Source organism: Oncorhynchus mykiss, chromosome 15, assembly GCF_013265735.2.
Source record: "Oncorhynchus mykiss isolate Arlee chromosome 15, USDA_OmykA_1.1, whole genome shotgun sequence".
NCBI classification, from domain to species: domain Eukaryota; kingdom Metazoa; phylum Chordata; class Actinopteri; order Salmoniformes; family Salmonidae; genus Oncorhynchus; species Oncorhynchus mykiss.
Window position 1 is genome coordinate 41,047,525 of NC_048579.1, and position 24,293 is coordinate 41,071,817.

General features: G+C 42.0%; 1 protein-coding gene across 7 annotated transcripts in view; it reads left to right on the forward strand.

Annotated features, from left to right (window-relative positions):
- tfdp2 (transcription factor Dp-2) overlaps window positions 1–24,293 on the forward strand; it is a 58,163-nt gene that overhangs the window by 17,149 nt on the left and 16,721 nt on the right. For 5 of the 7 annotated variants that reach the window (XM_021563196.2, XM_021563197.2, XM_036944358.1 and 2 more), the window contains exons 2-5: window positions 4,253–4,341; window positions 14,735–14,856; window positions 15,101–15,148; window positions 17,051–17,083. In XM_021563196.2, coding sequence (XP_021418871.2) covers window positions 4,270–4,341; window positions 14,735–14,856; window positions 15,101–15,148; window positions 17,051–17,083 — 275 coding nt within the window. In that variant the 5' untranslated portion in view covers window positions 4,253–4,269. The remainder of the gene's footprint in view (window positions 1–4,252; window positions 4,342–14,734; window positions 14,857–15,100; window positions 15,149–17,050; window positions 17,084–24,293) is intronic. The other 2 variants (XM_021563198.2, XM_021563199.2) reach the window with 1 other exon arrangement.

Here is a 24,293-nt window from a genome sequence, read left to right on the forward strand (position 1 = left end):
ATGCGTTGGGCAAACCTCACCACCCTCTGGACTGCCCTGCGGTTGTGGACTGTGCAATTGCCGTACCAGGCAGTGATACAGCCCGACTGGATGCTCTCAGTGGCGCAGGTTGAAGAGACGCTTTGCGCCTTCGTCACCACACTGTCTGCGTGGATGGACCATTTTCATTTTGTCAGTGATGTGTACACCGAAGAACTTGAAGCTTTTCACCCTCCACTGTGGCCTCGTTGATGGGGTCATGCTCCCTCTGCTGTCTCCTGAATTCCATGATCAGCTCCTTTGTTTTGTTGACTTTAAGAGAGGTTATTTTCCCGGCACCACTCCGCCAGGACCTTCAACTTCTCCCTGTATGCGTTCTTGTCATTGTTGGTAATCAGGCCAACCACTGTTGTCGTCTGCAAACTTGATTGTGTTAGAGACGTGCGTGGCCATGCAGTCATGGGTGAACACTGAACAGGGAGTTCAGGAGGGAGCGGAGTACACACCCTTGTGAGGCCCCCGTGCTGAGGATCAGCGTGGTGGATTTGTTATTACCTCGCTTTTTCAGCACACCAGGAAGTCCAGGACCCAGTTGCACAGGGCGGGGTTCTGACCCAGTCCCCCGAGGTTAGCCCAAAGAATCAGGCCCTGCTCGATATCCCAGAAAAACAGAACCGCTCAAAGTCCTAGGCTGTAGTGCTAGCCCCACTTCTAATAATGGAAGGCTGTAGGTGGTGGGGCATTCACGGTGTACACTAGTTGAGGATTGTTTGTGTGGGTAGGAGTCGTATGATTGGGGAGGGGTTTCATCCACATCCTGCCAAAAATCTTCTCTACTTAGTGTGTTTGTTAATCTTTCTTTACTCTGTCATCAGTACAACCTTTGTGCACATGTACATACACATCATGACCAAAAATATGTGGACACCTGCTCATCGAACTTCTCATTACAAAATCATGGGCATTGACATGGAGTTACTGCTATAACAGCCTCCATTCTTCTGGGAAGGCTTTCCCTAGATGTTGGAACATTGCTACAGGGACTTGATTCCATCCAGTCACAAGAGCATTAGTGAGGTCAGACTCTGATGTTAGGCGATTAGGCCTGGCTCACAGTCGGGAGTTCCAATTCATCCCAAAAGGGTGTTGAGGTCACGGCTCTGTGCAGACCAGTCAAGTTCTTCCACACCGATCTCAATAAACCATTTCTGTATGGGTCTCGCTTTTTTGCATGAGGGCATTGTCATGCTTAAACAGGAAAGGGCCTTCCCCAAACTGATGCCACAAAGTTGGAAGCACAGAATAATCTAGAATGTCACTGTATGTTGTAGCATTAACAGTTCCCTTCACTGGAACTAAGGAGCCTAGCCCGAACCATGAAAAACTGGGCCAGACTATTATTCTTCCTCCACCAAAATGTACAGTTGGCACTATGCATTGGAGCAGGTAGTGTTCTCCTGGCGTCCGTCAGACTGCCAGTTGGTGAAGCGTGATTCGTCACTCCAGAGAACGCGTTTCCACTACCCCCATATCGAATGGCGGCGGGCTTTACACATCTCCAGCCGATGCTTGGCATTGTGCATGGTGACCTTAGGCTTGTGTGCGGCCGCGCGGCCATGGAAACCCGTTTCATGAAGCTCTCGAACAGTTCTTGTGCCGATATTGCTTCCAGAGGCAGTTTGGAACTCGGCAGTGAGTGTTGCAACCAAGAACAGATGATTTGAACACGCTGCGCGCTTCAGCAGTCGGCAGTCCCGTTCTGTTCTCTTGTGTGGCCTACCACTTCGCTACTGAGCCTTTTGCTGCACCTAGATGTTTCCACATCACAATAACAGCGCTTACAGTTGACCGGGGAAGCTCTAGCAGAGCAAAAATTTTACGAACTGACTTGTTGGAAAGGTGGCGTTATGACGGTGCCATGTTGAAAGTCACTGAGCTCTTCAGTAAGGCCATTCTACTGCAAATGTTTGTCTATGGAGATTGCATGGCTGTGTCCACGATTTTATACATCTGTCAACAGCGGGCGTGGCTCAAATAGCCGACTCCACTAATTTGAAGGGGCGTCCACATACTTTTGTATATACAGTGCATTCGGAAATTATTCAGACCCCTTGAGGTTTTTCAACATTTTGTTATGTTAACCTTACTCTAAAAAGCAATTGAATCAATCTGCACACACCACCTCATAATGACCAAGCAAAAATAGGTTTTTAGAAATTTTTGCATATGTATAAAACAGAAACTGATAACACATTTATTATTTAGACCCTTTACTCAGTACATTTGTTGAAACACCTTTTGGCAGAGATTACAGCCTTGAATCTTCTTGGCACACTTGTATTTGGGGAGTCTCTGCAGATCCTCTCAAGCTCTGTCAGGTTGGATGGGGAGCATCGCTGCTCTCTCCAGAGATGTTGAATCCGGTTTCAAGTCCGGGCTCTGGCTGGGCCACTCAAGGACATTCAGAGACTTGTCCTGAAGCCACTCCTGCATTGTCTTGGCTGTGTGCTTAGGGTTGTTGTCCTGTTGGAATGTGAACATTCTGGAGCAGGTTTTCATCAAGGATCTCTGTTTTTTGCTCTGTTTATCTTTCCCTCGATCCTGACTAGTCTCCCAGTCCCTGCCGCTATAAAACATTCCCACGGCATGATGCTGCCACCACCATGCCTCACCATGGGGATGGTGCCCGGTTTCCTTCAGACGCGATGCTTGGGATTCAGACCAAAGAGTTCAATCTTGGTTTCATCAGACCAGGGAATCTTGTTCTTCGTGGTCTGAGAGTGCTTTAGGTGCCTTTTGGCAAACTCCCAAGTGGTCTGTCGTGCCTTTTACGGAGGAGTGGCTTCTGTCTGGCAACTCTACCATAAAGGCCTGATGGGTGGAGTATTGCAGAGATGGTTGTCCTTCTGGAAGGTTCTCCCATCTCCACAGAGGAACTCTAGAGCTCTGTCAGTGACAACCGGGTTCTTGGTCACCTCCCTGACCAAGGCCCTTTTCCCCCGATTGCTGTTTGTCTGGGTGTCCAGCTCTAGGAAGAGTCTTGGTGGTTCCAAACTTCTACCGTTTAAGAATGATGGAGGCCACTGTGTTCTTGGCGACCTTCAATGCTGCAGAGATGTTTTGGTACCTTTCCCTAGATCTGTGCCTCAACACAATCCTGTCTCGGGGCTCTACAGACAATTCCTTCAACCTCATGGTGGGACCTTATATGGACAGGTGTGTGCCTTTCCAAATCATGTCCAATCAATTGATTTTTACCACAGGTGGACTTCAATTAAGTTATAAAAACAAGGACCATCAATGGAAACAGGATGCACGTGATCTCAATTTTGAATCTCATAGCAAAGTGTCTGAATACTTATGTAAATAAGGTACTTCTGTTTTTCTTTTCTTTCTTTTTATAATTTTGCTAAAATGTCTAACCTGTCATTATGGGATATTGTGTGTGTCTGTATATTGATGAGGAAATGCTTTATTTAATACATTTTAGAGTAAGGCTGCAAAGTAACACACTGCTTTTTCAACATTTTATGTCACGCTCCAAGTTATTAACATGTTAATTCAAATCACTGCCCTATGGAGAGAAAAAAAAGCTACATTTACCGATCAGGTCATGTGGTTAGGAACAACTCCTTACAACTGTGTGAATGTGCACTCTTCCGTTCACTTCCACGGCTCTGACTTTCAAGACCGTTGGGCCAGGTGTGAATGAAACCTACTAAACCAGTTTGAATTTAATTGCATTGGAAAGTGGCAACCATCCACAAAGTTCCATCAGTGGCTAATTTAAAGATACACTATACAGAAATCGACAAACAAGTGTAGTGTAGAGAATCATTGTACCGTCTAAACTTCTGTGAAACTTCCATAACCAAAAATATTGTATTTTCAGCAGTTTGAAGCTGGTGTACAAAACCACATTTTTGTGCATGCAGGAAGAGTCATGTATGTGGGTTTTTACATAATGTTGTAGGTTAACAGGAAGGACACCAATATCACAAATGCCTTGCTGATATTGATATAATAATATAATGATGCTTTTATCCAAAGCAACTTAGTCATGAATGCATAATTTTTTTCGTATGGTTGCCCTCAGTGGGAATGGAACCCACAAACCAGGCATAAAACAATGCTTCTTTAAAACCTTACTAAACCAATTAGAAAATATTTCTTTATCAATTGGTGAAATATACATTTGTGTAGGCAGACATTGGATATTTTTTGCCCAATGAGGAACACTTCAAATAGTTTATCCCTTTACCATGTTTTTCAGGCAATATATCACTTGTGATGCCGTCCGACTACAGCCCAGCAACAAATATCACACTAGGAGCAGTCAATGCCAATGTGAGGACCCAGATGGTGAGTGTTTTGTACAAATGTACAGTGCCTTGCGAAAGTATTCGGCCCCCTTGAACTTTGCGACCTTTTGCCACATTTCAGGCTTCAAACATAAAGATATAAAACTGTATTTTTTTTGTGAAGAATCAACGACAAGTGGGACACAATCATGAAGTGGAACGACATTTATTGGATATTTCAAACTTTTTTAACAAATCAAAAACTGAAAAATTGGGCGTGCAAAATTATTCAGCCCCCTTAAGTTAATACTTTGTAGCGCCACCTTTTGCTGCGATTACAGCTGTAAGTCGCTTGGGGTATGTCTCTATCAGTTTTGCACATCGAGAGACTGACATTTTTTCCCATTCCTCCTTGCAAAACAGCTCGAGCTCAGTGAGGTTGGATGGAGAGCATTTGTGAACAGCAGTTTTCAGTTCTTTCTACAGATTCTCAATTGGATTCAGGTCTGGACTTTGACTTGGCCATTCTAACACCTGGATATGTTTATTTTTGAACCATTCCATTGTAGATTTTGCTTTATGTTTTGGATCATTGTCTTGTTGGAAGACAAATCTCCGTCCCAGTCTCAGGTCTTTTGCAGACTCCATCAGGTTTTCTTCCAGAATGGTCCTGTATTTGGCTCCATCCATCTTCCCATCAATTTTAACCATCTTCCCTGTCCCTGCTGAAGAAAAGCAGGCCCAAACCATGATGCTGCCACCACCATGTTTGACAGTGGGGATGGTGTGTTCAGCTGTGTTGCTTTTACGCCAAACATAACGTTTTGCATTGTTGCCAAAAAGTTCAATTTTGGTTTCATCTGACCAGAGCACCTTCTTCCACATGTTTGGTGTGTCTCCCAGGTGGCGTGTGGCAAACTTTAAACGACACTTTTTATGGATATCTTTAAGAAATGGCTTTCTTCTTGCCACTCTTCCATAAAGGCCAGATTTGTGCAATATACGACTGATTGTTGTCCTATGGACAGAGTCTCCCACCTCAGCTGTAGATCTCTGCAGTTCATCCAGAGTGGTCATGGGCCTCTTGGCTGCATCTCTGATCAGTCTTCTCCTTGTATGAGCTGAAAGTTTAGAGGGACGGCCAGGTCTTGGTAGATTTGCAGTGGTCTGATACTCCTTCCATTTCAATATTATCGCTTGCACAGTGCTCCTTGGGATGTTTAAAGCTTGGGAAATCTTTTTGTATCCAAATCCGGCTTTAAACTTCTTCACAAGAGTATCTCGGACCTGCCTGGTGTGTTCCTTGTTCTTCATGATGCTCTCTGCGCTTTTAACGGACCTCTGAGACTATCACAGTGCAGGTGCATTTATACGGAGACTTGATTACACACAGGTGGATTGTATTTATCATCATTAGTCATTTAGGTCAACATTGGATCACCCAGAGATCCTCACTGAACTTCTGGAGAGAGTTTGCTGCACTGAAAGTAAAGGGGCTGAATAATTTTGCTCGCCCAATTTTTCAGTTTTTGATTTGTTAAAAAAGTTTGAAATATCCAATAAATGTCGTTCCACTTCATGATTGTGTCCCACTTGTTGTTGATTCTTCACAAAAAAAATACAGTTTTATATCTTTATGTTTGAAGCCTGAAATGTGGCAAAGGGTCGCAAAGTTCAAGGGGGCCAAACACTTTCGCAAGGCACTGTATTAATCAAATCTATTTTATAAAGCCCTTTTTTTTGTCTCAGCGCGTTAAGTATACCCAGCCTACACAGTCAAAAGTTTGGACACACCTACTCATTCCAGGGTTTTTCTTTATTTTGTACTATTTTCTACATTGTAGCATAGTTGTGAAGACATCAAAACTATGAAATAACACATGTGGAATCATGTAGTAACCAAAAAAGTGTTAAACAAATCAAAATATATTCGTCATTGAAGAGCACTTTTTCCCAGTCTGGTCCATCGACAGTGGGTTTGTGCCAATAGGTGACTTTGTTGCTGGTGATGTCTGGTGAGGACCTGCCTTACAACAAGCCCTCAGTCCAGCCTCTCTCAGCCTATTGCGGACAGTCTGAGCACTGATGGAAGGATTGTGCGTTCCTGGGGTAACTTGGGCAGTTGTTGTTGCCATCCTGTACCTGTCCTGCAGGTGTGATGTTCAGATGTACTGATCCTGTGCAGGTGTTAAATGTGGTCTGCCACTGCGAGGACGATAAGCTGTCTGTCCTGTCTCCCTGTAGCGTTGTCTTAGGGGTCTCACAGTACGGACATTGCAATTTATTGCCCTGGCCACATCTGCAGTCCTCATGCCTCCTTGCAGCATGCCTCAGGCATGTTCACGCAGATGAGCAGGGACCCTGGGCATCTTTCTTTTGGTGTTTTTCAGAGTCAGTAGAAAGGCCTCTTTAGTGTCCTAAGTTTTCATTACTGTGATATTTAATTGCTGTCTGGTACGCTAGCTTCCCACCTCGACAACAGCCAGTGAAATTGCAGGGCACCAAATTCAAAACAGAAATCCCATAATTAAAATTCCTCAAACATACAAGTATTATACACCATTTTAAAGATAAACTTCTTGTAAATCCAACCACAGTGTCCAATTTCAAAAAGGCTTTACGGAGAAAGCACACCATGCGATTAAGTCAGCGCCTAGTCACAGAAAACCATACAGCCATTTTCCAACCAAGGAGAGGTGTTTAACTAGTTAAGTCTATAGGGGCGCTATTTCATTATTGGATAAAAAAACGTTCCCGTTTTAAGCGCAATATTTTGTCACGAAAAGATGCTCGACTATGCATATTATTGATAGTTTTGGAAAGAAAACACTCTGACGTTTCAGAATCTGCAAAGATATTGTCTGTGAGTGCCCCAGAACTCATTCTACAGGCGAAACCAAGATGAAACGTCAAACAGGAAATTAGCAGAATTTCTGAAGCTCTGTTTTCTTTTTTTTCAATTTAAAGTTTAAGTTTTCTTGTTTTTCAATCAACCAACAAAACACATTCCACATTCACAGATGTGACAGGCTTTAAAAAAAATAAAATAATAATAATACTTTTGAAAAAAATAAAAATACAATTAAAATGAATGATAAAGTCAAAATAAATAAATACAAAAAAATTATTTTTCTTAATCTATATATTTTCCTTGGTACATATATATATATATACGTACGTACGTACGTACGTACGTACGTATACATACACACACACACACACACATATACGCACACGTACTCAAAAACGAAATTAAAATAAAAACACTAAAAAAAAAAAAAACATAACACTTGCAGCAGCACTATCAAGGTTCTTATCAGCTATTTCAAGCATTCGCTGAGACGACGGGCCAATAATTCGTTTTTAGGTTTTACAGTACCTTACACAACATGTATCTGCGCATTTCCCTAGTCACCCCGTTCACTCTGTCCAGTTTGAAATATAGTTGAATAGTGGAGACCAGAGTCTATCAAACTTGGGCTGTCTCTTGTGGAGGTCATAAGTGAGCTTTTCAAGAGGAAGAAAGTCAACAATCTGGTCAATCCACATTTTAAATGTAGGAGGGGTATTAGAGGCCCACAATAGAAGAATACATTTCTTAGCAAAGTATGTAATAGTCATAAGCAAATTTTCTCTGTCAGGATCAAGAACAAAGTCCTGCTGGGCATTAAGAAGATAGATACACGGGGTCATATCAAACTGTACCTCTAGTATTTTCTGTGCAGCAGTATGTACAGATTGCCAGATTCTGGCAATCTCCCTACAGCTCCAAAATACATGCATATAGGTTCCGCTTTCAGAGGTACATCTTTTACAGTTAGGAGACATATCTGTTTTCATTCTATGGAGTCTCAAAGGAGTATAATACAATTTGTACAAAAATGTGTAATTAGATTATTTCATTTTTACACTGGTAGAGGAGCAGTATACCCTGTCGCAAACCTCCGCCCATAACTCATCACTGATAGTCAGACCAAGGTCCTTTTCCCAGATTATTTTCAAAGGAGTAAAGGAGGAGCTTCCTTTCTCAGAAAGGAGTCTATAGATGTAAGATATTTAGCCTTTAATGGATTGTGCTGTGACAAGAAGGGTTTCAACTTCATTCAACTGAGTTCTAAACCTCCTCTTGGAGGTAAATGAGGAAATTACATGTCTAATTTGAAGATATTTAAAAAAAATGGGATCTTGGCACATCGAATTCACTGCAGAGCTCTTGAAAGGATTTCAGTGTAGTGGTTTTCTGATGAAATAGGTCTGAAAAGGTCCTGATTCCTAGAGTATGCCAAAGATTAAAGTTGGCATCCCTCATGGCTTTTGGCAAGTCTGGGTTGCCTACTATAGGTGAGTGAGAACATATTTGGGAGGAAATGCCCAGGTATTTCTTAGTCCCTCCATGCTAGTAGGGTGCTGTAAATCGCAAAGGTTTTGGCTATGTTGCCCACTTCACTAAAGTTATTAATGAATATAATTGAGCTTAAGGGCAATGAACCACAGGATTGGGCTTATATCTGAATCCACGTTGACTCTTGTCTGTTTGTGATCCATGTTAGCATGTTGCGGATTTTGGCAGACCAGTAGTACAGTTGAAGGGAGGGAAGGGCAAGACCACCTTTAGATTCAGGTTTTGATAAAGTGGAAAACTTGATCCTAGGTTTTTTATTGCCCCATATAAATTTGGTGATGCTTTGGTTAGTTGTTTTGAAGAAGGAAACTTGGAGATAGCATGGGAGCATCTGAAATAAGTAGTTTAGTCTAGGGAGGACGTTCATACGGATTACATTAATTCTTCCTACTAAGCTAATTGGGAGGGAGATCCAGGTTTTCCATTGGAAAGGACAAAGTGTCTTCATAGAGCTGGTGAGTGTAATATTGAGAGGGCAGACAGTGGATTTGTTCAAATTGATCTTATAACCTGAAAACTTGCCATACTGAGCAATTGTGTCTAAAATGAGAGGGAGGGATTTCTCAGGGTTGGATATGTAGAGCAATCATCCGCGTAAAGCGAAATCTTGTGCTGCAGGCCACCTGCAGAAACACCCATAATACTTGGATTGCTCCTTATCAGCTCTGCCAGAGGCTCCGCCCCCAACAAGTAGAGCAGCGGGGACAGCGAGCACCCTTGTCTTGTGCCCCGTTCCAGAGGGAATCTGTCAGAGTTCAGTCCATTAGTAGTCACCATGGCATTTGGATGAGAGTATAGTGATTTGATCCATTTAATAAAATTTGGGCCCATATTGAACTTTTCTAAGACTGAAAACAGAAAGCTCCATCCTGTCAAACGCCTTCTCAGCATCCAGTGAAGCCAGCAGGACAAGGGTCTTTTGTGCATTTACTTGATCAATAATATCAAAAAGACGGCGAATGTTATCAGATTAGTATCTGTCTCTAATAAATCCAGTTTGGTCCGCTTTTATTATTTTGGGAAGAAGAGTGTTTAGTCTTTTGGCGAGCAATTTGGTAATTATTTTATAGTCGAAATCCAACAAGCTTATGGGCCGGAAGGACGAGCAGGATAGGGGGTCCTTGTCCTTTTTTAGCAACACTGTAATGCGAGCTGTGTGCATTGAGTCTGGGAGAACTCCGTTTTTGCAAAAATCCTCCAGCATTGGCATGAAGATAGGGCTGAGCTGGGGCCAAAAAGCTTTGTAGAACTCTCTGGGGAATCCATCTGGGATTGGATCTATTACCCCCCCCCCGCTCAGTCTCAATTCTGTGTTCCGATAAAACAAAAACCGGGAACAGTTAGCAACGCACAACGTCTCCCTCTCCCCACCAAAGAAATGCCTCATCCTCTCCACCCCGCATTGAGTAAATAACACAGTTGCCCTCGTCCAGACCACAGTAAAAGAGGGGGGAAAAATAAAATCAATAGCCCAGCCTACATATGCCTCCCCCAAGGGACATAGGGAACCCCAGGTAATAATAGCAACAACAAAAAAAACAGGGAAATAAAAGTAGGCTGAAACATTAGTAGGCCTAGGTTAGGCTATATAGCCCATCCCTCTCAGTTAAAGGACAATAAATATAAATTGGACGGCTATAATGACATTTAGGGGGTGGATCTCTGGATATCGGCTATATTTCGTCTTACCTCCTTTAGTAATGGCATTAATCGCATTTAGTCATTGGTCTGTTTCTCATTGGCCAGGATTGTCTTTCAAAAAACGTTTTGCCTCTTCGGGAGTTTTGAAGTGTCGCAAGGCTCCTTGGTGAAGAATCCTGAGCTCGTTTGGGTATTTGAATCCCCTGAAGATGCCTCGGTCAATAGAGTATTTCTTCACTTCGTCAAATTCTCGGCGCTTTCGGCGTATTCCAGCTGACAGGTCCTGGTGTAAAGCGAGTTTGGCGTTTCCCACTGTGATGGTGTTGTTTTTCGCCGCCTGTAGGACTCGTTCCTTGTCGGTGAATCTCAGGAAACGAATGGTGATTGGGCGCGCTGGTTGTCTGGCTGCTGGTGGGGGCCTCAGTGCTCGGTGAGCTCTCTCGAGTTCTATGGGCCTGTCGGTGGGCAGGTGGAGCCACTCGGGAAGTTTGTCTTGCAGGTAGCGGATCAGTGGCATGTTTCCCTCTTCTTTTTCGCCCAGATTGAATAGAACACAATTATTCCTTCGCCCCCTGTTTTCCAGGTCCTCTGTTTTCTCTTCCAGATGCTCGATTTTCTTTTTAGCATATGCTATTGTTTTCATGGCATCTATCAATAAGTTTTCCATGGATAGGATTCGCCCCTCTGCCTCGTCCAGGCGCCCCGCGTTTATGGTTATCTTGTTGTTGATGTCAGGCAAAGCGTTTTCCAGGATTGTCACCTTGCCCCCTATCGCACTGAGCTGAGAATTAATGGCATCTAATTTAGTGTTTAGTTCTGTACGTTGGGATCTCAACTCAGAAAGGATGTCTTCGACAGAGTGCGAGGTTGGCATTCGTTGTGCCTCGTGGGGGAGCGCGTTCTCTTGCTCCTGGCTAATGGCACTAGTTTTTTCTGAAGCTAGCTTCTTGTTGGAGGCCTTTTCCGTCGCTAATACTCGAGTCCGGGTAAAAATGTCACCTGTAGTGTCGCCTTTTGTAGCCGCCATGATTTTTTTCTTACTAAAGCTAAATGAGTGTGAACTTGGAGTGGAGGTAAGATTAGGAATTGGAAACTACTTGTGCGGAGCTCATAGTTCATGCGGCCATCTCGTTCAAGGGTCACGTGATCCCCCCCGAAGCTCTGTTTTCTAATGTCTCCTTATATGGCTGTGAATGCGACAGGAATAAGCTTAGACCTTCTGCCGTTTCCCCAAGATGTCGGCAGCATTGTGACGTATTTGTAGGCATATCATTGGAAGATTGACCATAAGAGACTACATTTTCCAAGTGTCCGCCTGGTGTCCTGCGTCGAAATTGGTGCGCAATAGCCAGGTGCAAGTATTTTTCCATTTGATAGAGAGGAGAAACCAGGCTTCCACTAACGATATATCATCGAAGAGATATGTGAAAAACACCTTGAGGATTGATTCTAAACAACGTTTGCCATGTTTCAGTCGATATTATGGAGTTCATTTGGAAAAAAGTTCGCGTTTTGAGGACTGAATTTTCAGGTTTTTTTGGTAGCCAAATGTGATGTACAAAACGGAGCTATTTCTAATACACAAAGAATCTTTTTTGGAAAAACTGAGCATTTGCTATCTAACTGAGAGTCTCCTCATTGAAAACATCCGAAGTTCTTCAAAGGTAAATTATTTTTCTTGTTTTTGTTGAAATGTTGCCTGCTGGATGCTAATGCTAACGCTAAATGCTACGCTAGCTAGCTACTGTTACACAAATGATTGTTTTCCTATGGTTGAGAAGCATATTTTGAAAATCTGAGCTGAAAGTGTTGTTTACAAAAGGCTAAGCTTGAGAGATGGCATATTTATTTTATTTCATTTGCGATTTTCATGAATAGTTAACGTTGCGTTATGGTAATGAGCTTGAGTCTGTATTCACGATCCCGGATCCGGGATGGGGAGATCAGAGAAGTTAAAGTCAGTAATAGCGTTAAAATTAATCACTTACCTTTGATCTTCATCTGGTGGCACTCCCAGATCTCCATGTTAGACTATAAATGTTTGTTTTGTTCGATAATGTCCCTCTTTATGTCCAAAAACCTCTGTGTTGTTGGTGCGTTTAGTTCAGAAATCTAAAGGCACTGATATGGCAGGAGAAAACCCGAGGAAAATCCAACCAGGAAGTACTATCAGGCTGCTTTTCCATTGAAAGCCTATCCACCATACAAAGTTCACGATCTCTGTGGCTTCCTCTACATGTGGCAAGTCTTTAGGCATTGTTTCAGGCTTTTACTCTGAGAAATGAGGGAGATACAGCCCTTTCAATGAGAGGCCAGTGGAAATTTCCAGACATGAGCCCAGCGTGTGATCGAGAGCGCGCATTTCTTGTTTACCTTTTCTATTGACAAAGCTTTTGTCCGGTTGAAATATTGATTATTTATGGGAAAAAAACAACCTGAGAATTGATTATGTTAGTGTCCAGACGGAAGCCACTCCTCAGTAAAAGGCACATGACAGCCCGCTTGGAGTTTGCCAAAAGATTCTCCGACCATGAGAAACCAAGATTGAACTCTTTGACCTGAATGCCAAGCGTCATGTCTGAAGGAAACGTGGCACCATCCCTACGGTCAAGCATGGTGGTGGCAGCATCATGCTGTGGGGATGTTTGTCAGCGGCAGGGAGACAAGTCAGGATCGAGGCAAAGATGAAAGGAGCATACCCCGAGAGATCCTTGATGAAAACCTGCTTCAGAGTGCTCAGAACCTCAGACTGTGTCGAAGGTTCACCTTGTAACAGGACAACGACCCTAAGCACATAGCCAAGACAATGTCATTGAATGGCCCAGCCAGAGTTCGGACTTGAACCCGATCAAACATCTCTGGAGAGACTTGAAAATAGCTGTGCAGCGACACTCTCATCCAACCTGACAGAGCTTGAGAGGATCTGCAGAGAAGAATGGGAGAAGCTCCCCAAATACAGGTGTACCAGGCTTGTAGCGTCATACTCAAGAAGACTTGAGGCTGTAATTGCTGTCAAAGGGGCTTCAATAAAGTACTGAGTGAAGGGTCTGAATAGTTATGTAAATGTGATATTGCCGTTTTTGCAACAAAAAAAATCTAAACCTAATTTTGCTTTGTCTTTATGGGATATAGTGTGTTGATTGATGAGGTGAGAAAAACTATTTAAGAATACGGCTGTAACGTAAAACAAAATGTATAAATATTCAATGGGTCTGGGCCTCCTGAGAGGTGTCACTACAGACCCAGGTTCGATCCCTGTGATGTCCTTGGTCCATTGCGCTCTAGCGACTGCTTGTGGCGGGCCGGGTGCATGCACGCTGACCAAGGTCCCCACTTGTATGGCGTTTCTTCTGACACATTGGTGCGGCTGGCTTCCGGGTTAAGCAAGCAGTGTGTCAAGAAATAATGCAGCTTGGCAGAGTCATGTTTCGGAGGACACATGACTCTAGACCTTCGCCACTCACGAGTCCGTACAGGAGTTGCAGCGATGAGGCAAGACTAACTACCAATTTGGATATAACGATATAGGGGAGAAAAAGGGGTAAAAACTAACAAAAGAAGAATACAACTAAATATTTAAGTCAAGGGGTCGGAATACTTTCCGAATGCACTGTAAGTGTGATTGAGTTGAGCCTTTAGACTAGTAAATTGGCCTTTTTCTTATCAACCTACTATAATTTTAAGTTCACGGAAATTGAGCCCTGCTGCAGGTTTTTTTTATTCATGAAAGCCCTCTGTTGGGATTCTTTTTTTCTTCGTAGTTAAGAGTCGATGATCAGAGGTATATTCCCCAGGTACCAAAGAAAACATTTGTGCCGACTGTCTGAATTTGTCCAATTTCAAATTCTCGTTTTCAATTCAAAACGTTTTCCATTGCAAAGTGTTTTGCTACGGTGGGTGTTAATGAATACACCCCAGGTCTCCCATCCTCTTGCATTTGTGGCAGCCAGTGTGGTGAAGTGTAAAAGAAAGGCCTGGCCGGGAGGAGAAGAAGGAACGGTGTGTGGGGGGCTACAGACTGTGACTAGCTTGCTATATATATATATATAGCTTGCTATACTTCTGCATAGCAGGACTCTCAAATATTACACCCAACCTGCTCCATGCTCAGTCACCACACAAGAGAATCGCCCACTTCTTGGCAAAGAATCTGTTCTCAATGACTCACCTGGATAGTGTTCATTAGGGCGTCAAACAGAATATGTTTTGAAACTGAAAACGAAAATAAGCTCTTCATATTGGATGAGTCCAGGTTGCCCTTTCCTTTTTTCTTTATTTGGTGCGTAATGAACAGTACCCTGGCTACCAATATTCTTCGAATCACCTGACATCCTTGCAACATTTTGCTACGATGTTCCCAAATGAACATGAGCCTGCAATCTTATGCACCCCTTATTTATTTTCTGTGTAGATCATCAGCACAGCAGAGAGAGTTTCTCACACAGGGAATGTCCTCATAGGTACCCCCTGCACACACACGCCAACTATGGTTGACCAGGGACGCAACCAGGATGCCAACAAGTGGACCCCAGGGTGAGCTGTTACACACACTTTTTTTCAGTTTGCTCAAGTACATACACATTTTCTCACACACACACAACTGCATTGTTTGCTCGAGTACACACACACCACTGCTCTGTTTTGTTGCACATTATCATTGTTGTAAAGAGTTATTTTATTTGATCTTTTTCCAGAACATGACAAGAATTTAAGTAAAGTACCATCCACTGTATTTATTTTTTATTAGCTAACATCACTTTTTGTTTTTTATTCCCAGGGTCAAGAAGCGAACGCATGATTTCATTGACTCATATTTCTCTGACCGGTGGGTTGATTCTGTTATTCTGGCTACTGTTGTTAATATTCACACACACACACACCCAGCAGGGATTGCTAGGTAGAGATTTCCAATCTAATGTATTTATTGCGGCCTGTAAGTTAGCCTATGGATTTACAGATAATATACACTGCATTCAGTAAGTATTCAGACCCATTGACTTTTTCCACATTTTGATACGTTTCAGCCTTATTTGAAAATTTATTACAAATAAATCCACATCAATCTACACACAACACTCCATAATGACAAAGCGAAAACATTTTTTTAAATGTTTGCTAATTTATAAAAACAGAAATACCTTATTGACATAAGTATTCAGGCCCTTTGATATGACACTGGAAATTGAGCTCAGGTTCATCCTGTTTTCATTGATCATCCTTGAAATGTTTCTACAACTTGATTGGAGTCCCACCTGTGGTACATTCAATTGATTGGAAATTATTTGGAAAGGCACAAACCTGTCTAAGGTCCCAGACTTGAAGAATGTCAGAAGCAAAACCAGGCCATGAGGTCGAAGGAATTGCCCGTAGAGCTCAGGGACAGGATTGTGTCGGGGTACAGATCTGGGGAAGGGTACCAAAAAAATTCTGCAACATTGAAACTTCCCAAAAACACAGTTGCCTCCATCATTCTTAAATGGGAGGTTTGAAACCACCAAGACTCTTCCTAGAGCCGGCCGCCAGGCCAAACTGAGCAATCGGGGGAGAAGGGCCTTGGTCAGAGAGGTGACCAAGAACCCGATGGTCACTCTGACAGAGCTCCAGAGTTCCTCTGGAGATGGGAGAACCTTCCAGAAGGACAACCATCTCTGCAACATTCCACCAATCAGGCCTTTATGGTAGAGTGGACAGACGAAAGCCACTCCTCAGTAAAAGGTACAACAGCCCGCTTTGAGTTTGCCAAAAGGCACCTTCAAGGACTCTCACACCATGAGAAACAAGATTCTCTGGTCAATGAAACCAAGATTGAACTCTTTGGCATGAATGACAAGTGTCACGTCTGGAGGAAACAGGGCACCATCCCTACGGTTAAGCGTGGTGGCAGCATCATTATGTGGCAGGTACTAGGAGACTGGTCAGGATTGAGGGAAAGATGAACTGAGAAAAGTACAGAGATCCTTGATGAAAACCTGCTCCAGAGTGCTCAGGACCTCAGACTGGGCCAAATGTTCATCTTCCAACACGACATCAACCCTAAGCACACAGCCAAAACAATGCAGGAGTTTTATTTTACCTATTTAACTAGGCAAGTCAGTTAAGAACAAGTTCTTATTTTCAATGAAGGCTTAGGAACAGTGGGTTAACTGCCTTGTTCAGGGGCAGAACGACAGATTTTTACCTTGTACTGAGTATGATTACTTCCGTGTTTTTTTTAAAATGCATTCGCTAATATTTCTAAAAACCTGTTTTCACTTTGTCATTATGGGGTATTGTGTGTGTGTGTATATTGATGAATTGTTGTCATATCTTAATCTATTTTAGAATAAGGCTGTAACAAAATTTTGAAAAAGTTAAGGGGTCTGAATACTTTCCGATTACACTGTATAAAGTAACAGCATATAGAGGAATAATATAAAAATAGTAAATGACAGGAAGAGTGCAGGAAGACTATCCAGTCAAACAAGTCGCAGATAGTGAGATGGCGTTAGAAAGTGGGATAGAGGTAGGAGAATTGGCGAAAAAGGGAGTAACAGAGGGCGAGAGAAACTGAGTCAGAGAGACGCTTTGTCATTCTCTCACAGCATCTCATTGAGCTGAAGCGTCTCATTACTTCCAAAGCATACCAGTTCATTAGGCAATGGAATTAGTTTTAATCTAGGAGGACTGACTACTGACACACACACAGTAACATTGTCTTGTATATTGAATTAATCTGTCTGTGTTGCAGGGATGGGCTGTGCTCAGGAGACTCTTCAGCCAGGTAACTGCCTGGCTCAGAATGTAGATGGAGGTGAAATGGTGCAATTGTAGGAAGGGGGGGCTGCTGCTCAAGAGCTCAGCTGCAGTCTGGCATTTTTTTGTCGTTAGTCCAGAATGCATCTGTCTGACCCCCACACCCGAAAGATCACGCAACTGCTGACTCACTACAGCAGAACACTGACTCTCTCTCACCATGCCTACCCCTCTCTCCTGCCTTTTGTTCCCTTCCTGTCATCTCCTCTGGATACAATTTATATTTCATTGTCCCATTTTCTTCTCCTGTGCGGTCTCTTTTTCTCTCGTACATGCCCACCCAGAGCTCTTTTTTTTTTTATCTTTCTCTCGTTTGCTTTCGCGCTCTCACAGTACAGTTTAGTAAGAACTGCAGTGGATTTGTGGAAGTAGCGACCATGACTGCCAATTCACTAGTGACTGCAGGTTTTTTGTGTGTGTTCAGGTGAGCAGATTATGTAACCATCAGAGACTGTGTAGGTACTGTATGTTTGTATGTACATGTGTAGTATGTACATTGCCAGTCAAGAGTTTGGACACAACTACTAATTTCAGAGTTTTATTTATTTTTACTGTTTTCTACATTGTCAAATAATAGTGAAGACATTAAAACTATGAAAAAACACAAATGGAATCATGTAGTAACCAAAAAAATGTTAAAACAAAATATATTTGAGATTCTTCAATGTAGCCACCTTCATGACAGGTTTGCACACTTGGAATTCTCTCAACCAGCTACATTAGGTAGTCACCTGGAATGCATTTCAATTAACAGTTATGCCTTGTTATTGGTATTGTGGAATTTCTTTCATTCTTAATGCATTTGAGACAATCAGTTGTGTTGTGACAAGGTAGGGATTTTATTACAAAAGATAATTTGGTAAAAGACCAAGTCCATATTATGGCGAGAACAGCTCAAATAACCAAAGAGAAACAACAGTCCAACATTTCAAGAACTTTGAAAGTTTCTTCAAGTGCAGTCGCAAAAACCAAGCGCTATGATGAAACTGGCTCTCATGAGGATTGCCACAGGAAAGGAAGACACAGAGTTACCTCTGCAGCAGAAGATAAGATCATTAGATTTAACTGCACCTCAGATTGCAGGCCAAATAAATGCTTCACAGAGTTCAAGTAACAGACACATCTCAACATCAACTGTTCAGAAGAGACGGCGTGAATCAGGCCTTCATGGTCGAATTTCTGAGAAGAAACCTCTACTAAAGGACACCAATAGTAACAAGAGACTTGCTTGGGCCAAGAAACACAAGCAGTGGACTTTAGACCAGTGGAAATATGTTCTTTGGTCTGTTTAGTCCAAATTTTTGATTTGTTTCCAACCACCATGTCTTTGTGAGACGCAGAGTAGGTGAGTGGATGATCTCCGCATGTGTGGTTCCAAACTTGAAGCATGGAGGAGGTGTGGGGGTGCTTTGCTGGTGACACTGTCTGTGATTCATTTAGAATTCAAGGCACACTTAACCAGCATGGCTACCACAGCATTCTGCAGCGATACGCCAGGGTGAAGGATACACTGCAGAGTAAAGGAAAAGTAGCTAACAAGTGCTCAGCATATGTGGGAACTTCTTCAAGACTGTTGGAAAACCATTCCAGGTGAAGCTGGTTGAGAGAATGCCAAGAGTGTGCAAAGCTGTCATCAAGGCTGTATCGCAACAGGCTGTGATTGCGAGTCACATAGGGCGGCGCACAATTGACCCAGCGTCATCCGGGTTAGGGTTTGGCTGGGGTAGGCCGTCATTGTAAATAAGAATTTGTTCTTAACTAACCTGCCTAGTTAAATAAAAGGCAAAGGTTGGATACTTAGAATATAAAATATATTTAGATTGAACACTTTTTTTGGTTACTACATTGTTCCATGTGTTATTTCATAGTTTTGATGTATTCACTATTATTCTACAATGCAGAAAATAGTAAAAATAAAGTAAACCCCTTATGAGTATTTGTATCCAAATTTTTGACTGGAACTGTACGTGTGTCAGGGCCAGAGCGTGTTAGCGCCGCACCATTCATCGAATTCAGATTTGAAATTGTAATATTGACGTGCAATATCCATATTGCAAGAGGCTGCAATTTTCTCATTTCTTTGACACTGTTAATACAACAAAAACTGGACTACGGTACCTACTCCAATTAGAAGCGCTAGACTCCGTACATTCACTCTCTAGATGTACAGAGAATGCTGACGAATCACAAGCAGGCTCTCTCACTCTGCATGGCATGCACATGCTGGCCAATAAGTGTCCTCACTTAGTGTGCAGTTAGATGCTGGTGAGGAGAGAAAGGGTATTTAATCCTTTGAAGACTATCCATCCCCTTCTTTGACGATTGCATGGTAAAAAAAAATTAAAAAGCGCAGACAGCAGAAAAGCCCCTCAGTCACCTGCAACCAGCCATCAAGTGTAATGGCCTACGGAAAATAAATCCTGACCAGTGGAGGCTGCTGAAGGGTGGACGGCCCATAATGGTTGGAATGGAGCGAATGGCATGAAACCCATCGAAATCATGAATCAGCTGGCGTCATTTGTATGGATATATACAGTGATGATTTTAGCATGTAAATCTAAAAAAAAGTGGGATGCTTGCCAGCAAAAAAAGTGGGATGCATGCCAGCAAAGCCACTACACAACACTAAACAATACATTATTGCACTATAACGGTGACAAATGGTGCCAACAAAATGTTAGGGCCTACATAAAGCTGTCCCAACAGCAGTCCCAACATCTTACCACTGCTACACTTGGCTATAAGCAGAGCCTTGTCTTGCAGTGAAACAGTTAATTCAGCCTCATGTACTGCCTTAAAAAAAACAGCTGATATGGCTGACTTGCTTAAACAAATGTGGTTTCTAATGACAATTTAGATGTACAAACTATGGCATAAGGGAACGACAAGCGTATTAGGTGCAATCTGTAATTTCGATTAAGACATTAATGAGCGAGCTAGAACGGACATAATCAACTATTTGTTTAGCACTTTTGAAATATACAGCGACAGAACATTCAGAACATGGGCTGTTCTTACAGTATTCTCCCTGTACACCAAGTCAGAACCGTAGGATAAATAAAGGGGGCATACAAGCAGACAATGAAAGCTCTTACAATATTTAATGATTACATTTCTCTAAAACAGGTTATAGGCTACATGTGCACCACCATGTCAGAACAGTAGACAACATTTAAGAGGGGTAAATAGACTAAATTATTAGGGTGAGGCACATGGGCTACTAACATCGTATTACACAACATACACTTAGTATTACTTTCTTAGCTACAGTATGCATATCTCTCTGGCATATTACATAATTTATGCAGCAGCATATAATACATTTTTGGACTCCCCTTATGCTGTGCTGACTTGAACAGGAAGGTGGCGCGGCGGGCAAGTTTTGTCATCAAAGTCCGGCATTCTCTTGATTTATGGTGCTTTCAAAAGAACGGACAACTCGGGGGGGGGGGGGGGGGGGGGGGGGGGGGGGGGGGGGAGGTTGAATCATGATGACGTCATTGATCTTCAGGTCGTAGCTATAGAAAGAGGCCAAATTTACAATTCTGAGTTGAATGACCGTTCAAAACATTTTCCCAGTGAGAGTTCATCCTGAACTCAACTCAGAACTGCGAAAACTTCTGTAAGTTGTTTTGATCGCTGCACAAATCATGCTTCATTGACAGCATGGTCAATGTTGAATGTTTATCATTTTAAAATTGGAAAAGAGACCCTTACTCCCAGATTTGGGACCACTGTTGAATTTGCGATTTCCAACTTGTCTAATGTTTATGGCCGATGAGCACCAGTACGTTTTATCTATAATTTCTCTTCATATGACAAGGATTAAAAAGGATTTGCAAGTAGATTGTCGACTTGATTCATGATTTTTAAAGTATGATGTTGACATGATCAGTTCAATCAAAGATGCTGTACATATAACTTGATTTGATGTAATTTTATCTGTGGCCAATGACCTTGAGCCTTCTTGGATGGGCACTTCTAATGTAACTCTATGGCAGCACCCAAGGGGCAGCACCCAAGGTTTACCTTTAGACTTGGTGGTGATGTCGTGTCCCCATGAGTGGCAGAACACTGAGCCAATCACGACATAACACTTCGTATTTTCTACTGGCCCCACCACTGAAAGCATTGAACCAGGCTGGAACACCTGCATTTTGGAGCTGCCTTACTCCAGAAAACAAAAAAGAGACCATGTTTGTATTAACTCAATTATGTATTTTTTTGTTGTTAGTGAAACTGATATGCTGGTATTAATCAAATCAAGTTATTCGTTACATGCGCCGAATACAACACAGTGAAATGCTTACTTACAAAGCCCATAACCTCTCTGGGATATGTGGGACGCTAGCATCCCACCTGGCCAAAAGCCAGTGAAAATGCAGAGCGCCAAAATCAAATAAATTACTATAAAAATCAAACTTTCGTGAAATCACACTTAAGATACCAAATTAAAGCTACACTTGTTGTGAATCCAGCCAACATGTCAGATTTCAAGAAGACTTTTCGTCGAAAGCAAACGATGCTATTATCTGAGGGTAGCACCTCCGTAAACAAAGAGAGAAAGCATATTTCAGAAATAAAAATATAAATCATGCCTTACCTTTGACAAGCTTCTTTTGTTGGCACTCCAATATGTCCCATAAACATCACAAATGGTCATTTTGTTCGATTAATTCTGTCGATATAATATATATATATATATATCCAAAATGTCAATTTATTTGGTGCGTTTGATTCAGAAAAACACCGGTTCCAACTTGTGCAACGTGACTACAAAATATCTCAAAAGTTACCTGTAAGCTTTGCCAAAACATTTCAAACTACTTTTGTAATACAACTTTAGGTATCTTTTAACATGAATAATTGATACAATTGAAGACGGGATGATCTGTGTTCAATACAGGAGGAACACAAACTGAGGCTAGCTTTCTGGTCACGCACCTCTAACAGTACACTTGACGTGACCCTCGTTTTGAACAGGGCTACTTCTTCAGTACACAAAGGAAAAACCTCAACCAATTTCCAAAGACTGGTGACATCCAGTGGAAGCGGTATGAACTGGATTCCCAATGAAAACTCATTGAAAAGAGTGACCTAAAAAAGAAAAATGGTTTGTCCTCGGTTTCGCCTGCTAAATAAGTTCTGTTATACTCACAGACATGATTGAAACAGTTTTAGAAACATCAGTGTTTTCTATCCAAATCTACTAATAATATGCATATCTTATCTTTTGGTGATGAGTAGCAGGCAGTTGAATTTGGGCATACATTTCATCTGGATGTAAAAATACTGCCCCCTGTCACCAAGAAGAGAATGTTTTATTTCAGCTTTTATTTATTTCATTACATTCCCAGTGGGTCAGAAGTTTACATTCACTCTATTAGTATTTGGTAGCATTGCCTTTAAATTGTTTAACTTGGGTCAAATGTTTTTGGTAGCCATCCACAAGCTTCCCACAATAAGTTGGGTGAATTTTGCCCCATTCCTCCTGACAGAGCTGGTGTAACTGAGTCAGGTTTGTAGGCCTCCTTACTCGCACATGCTTTTCCAGTTCTGCCCACACATTTTCTATAGGATTGAGGTCAGGGCTTTGTGATGGCCACTCCAATACCTCGATTTTGTTGTCCTTAAGCCATTTTGCGACAACTTTGGAAGTATGCTTGGGGTCAATGTCCATTTGGAAGACCCATTTGCAACCAATCTTTAACTTCCTGACTGATGTCTTGAGGTGTTTCGTCAATATATCCACATGATTTTCCGTTCTCATGATGCCATCTATTTTGTAAAGTGCACCAGGCCCTCCTGCAGCAAAGCACCCCCACAACATGATGCTGCCACCCCGTGCTTCACGGTTGGGATGATGTTCTTTGGCTTGCAAGCCTCCCCCTTTTTCCTCCAAACATAACAATGGTCATTATGGCCAAACAGTTCTATTTTTGTTTCATCAGACGAGAGGACATTTCTCCAAAAAGTACAATCTTTGTCCCAATGTGCAGTTGCGAACCGTAGTCTGGCTTTTTTATGGCGGTTTTGGAGCAGTGGCTTCTTCCTTGCTGAGAGGCCTTTCAGGTTATGTCGATATAGGACTCGTTTTACAGTGGATATAGATACTTTTGTAGCTGTGTCCTCCAGCATCTTCACAAGGTCCTTTGCTGTTTTTCTGGGATTGATTTGCGCTTTTTGCACCAAAGTATGTTCATCTCTAGGAGACAGAACGCGCCTCCTTCCTGAGCAGTATGGTCTAATGGTGTTTATACTTGTGTACTATTGATTGTACAGATGAACGTGGTACCTTCAGGTGTTTGGAAGTTGCTCCCAAGGATTTATTTTTATTTTCCCATGATGTCAAGCAAGGAGGCACTGAGTTTGAAGGTAGGCCTTGAAATACATCCACAGGTACACCTCCAATTGACTCAAACGATGTCAATTAGCCTATCAGAAGCTTCTAAAGCCATTACATAATTTTCTGGAGGTTTCCAAGCTGTTTAACCCCCCTACTTTGTGCAATTTCTGCCTGAAGACATACCCAAATCTAACAGCCTGTAGCTCAGGCACAGAACCAAGGATATGCATATTCTTGGCACCATTTTGAAAGAAAACACTCTGAAGTTTGTGTAAATGTGAATTGAATGTAGGAGGATATAACACAATATATCTGGTTTAGATACAAAAATAAAAAACATGTTTTTTTTCATTGTTTTATCATCTTTAAAATGAACAAGATAAAACAAACATTCAGATAAGATGATGGGGACAATTTCAGTGAAAAATATAAGAGGGCAACAGTACTTGTGCAAAGTTTCAGAATGATAACTTCCAAAATGAGTGTGCTACATGAAGTCACCCAGGTGTCCCACACAAGTAGCGCAAATGTACCCAAGTGACCAAATTGGTGAAGGTATACATTTTGAAACAAATAACTATATACAAAATGCCAAAATGGTATTCTAACACCCCCCCCCCCCAAAAAAAAAAATAATAAAAAAGAATGTTTAAAAAAAATTGGGGAAAAATATAATTATTGATTAAAAAAAATATATGAATAAATATATATACATTTACAAAATAACATGGGTAACTATTTGCACACTTTCAATATTTGGAAGACCCTCAGGCCTCTATCAAATATATATATATATATATATAAGCAATGCAGGTGTAGAAGCACGGTGGCT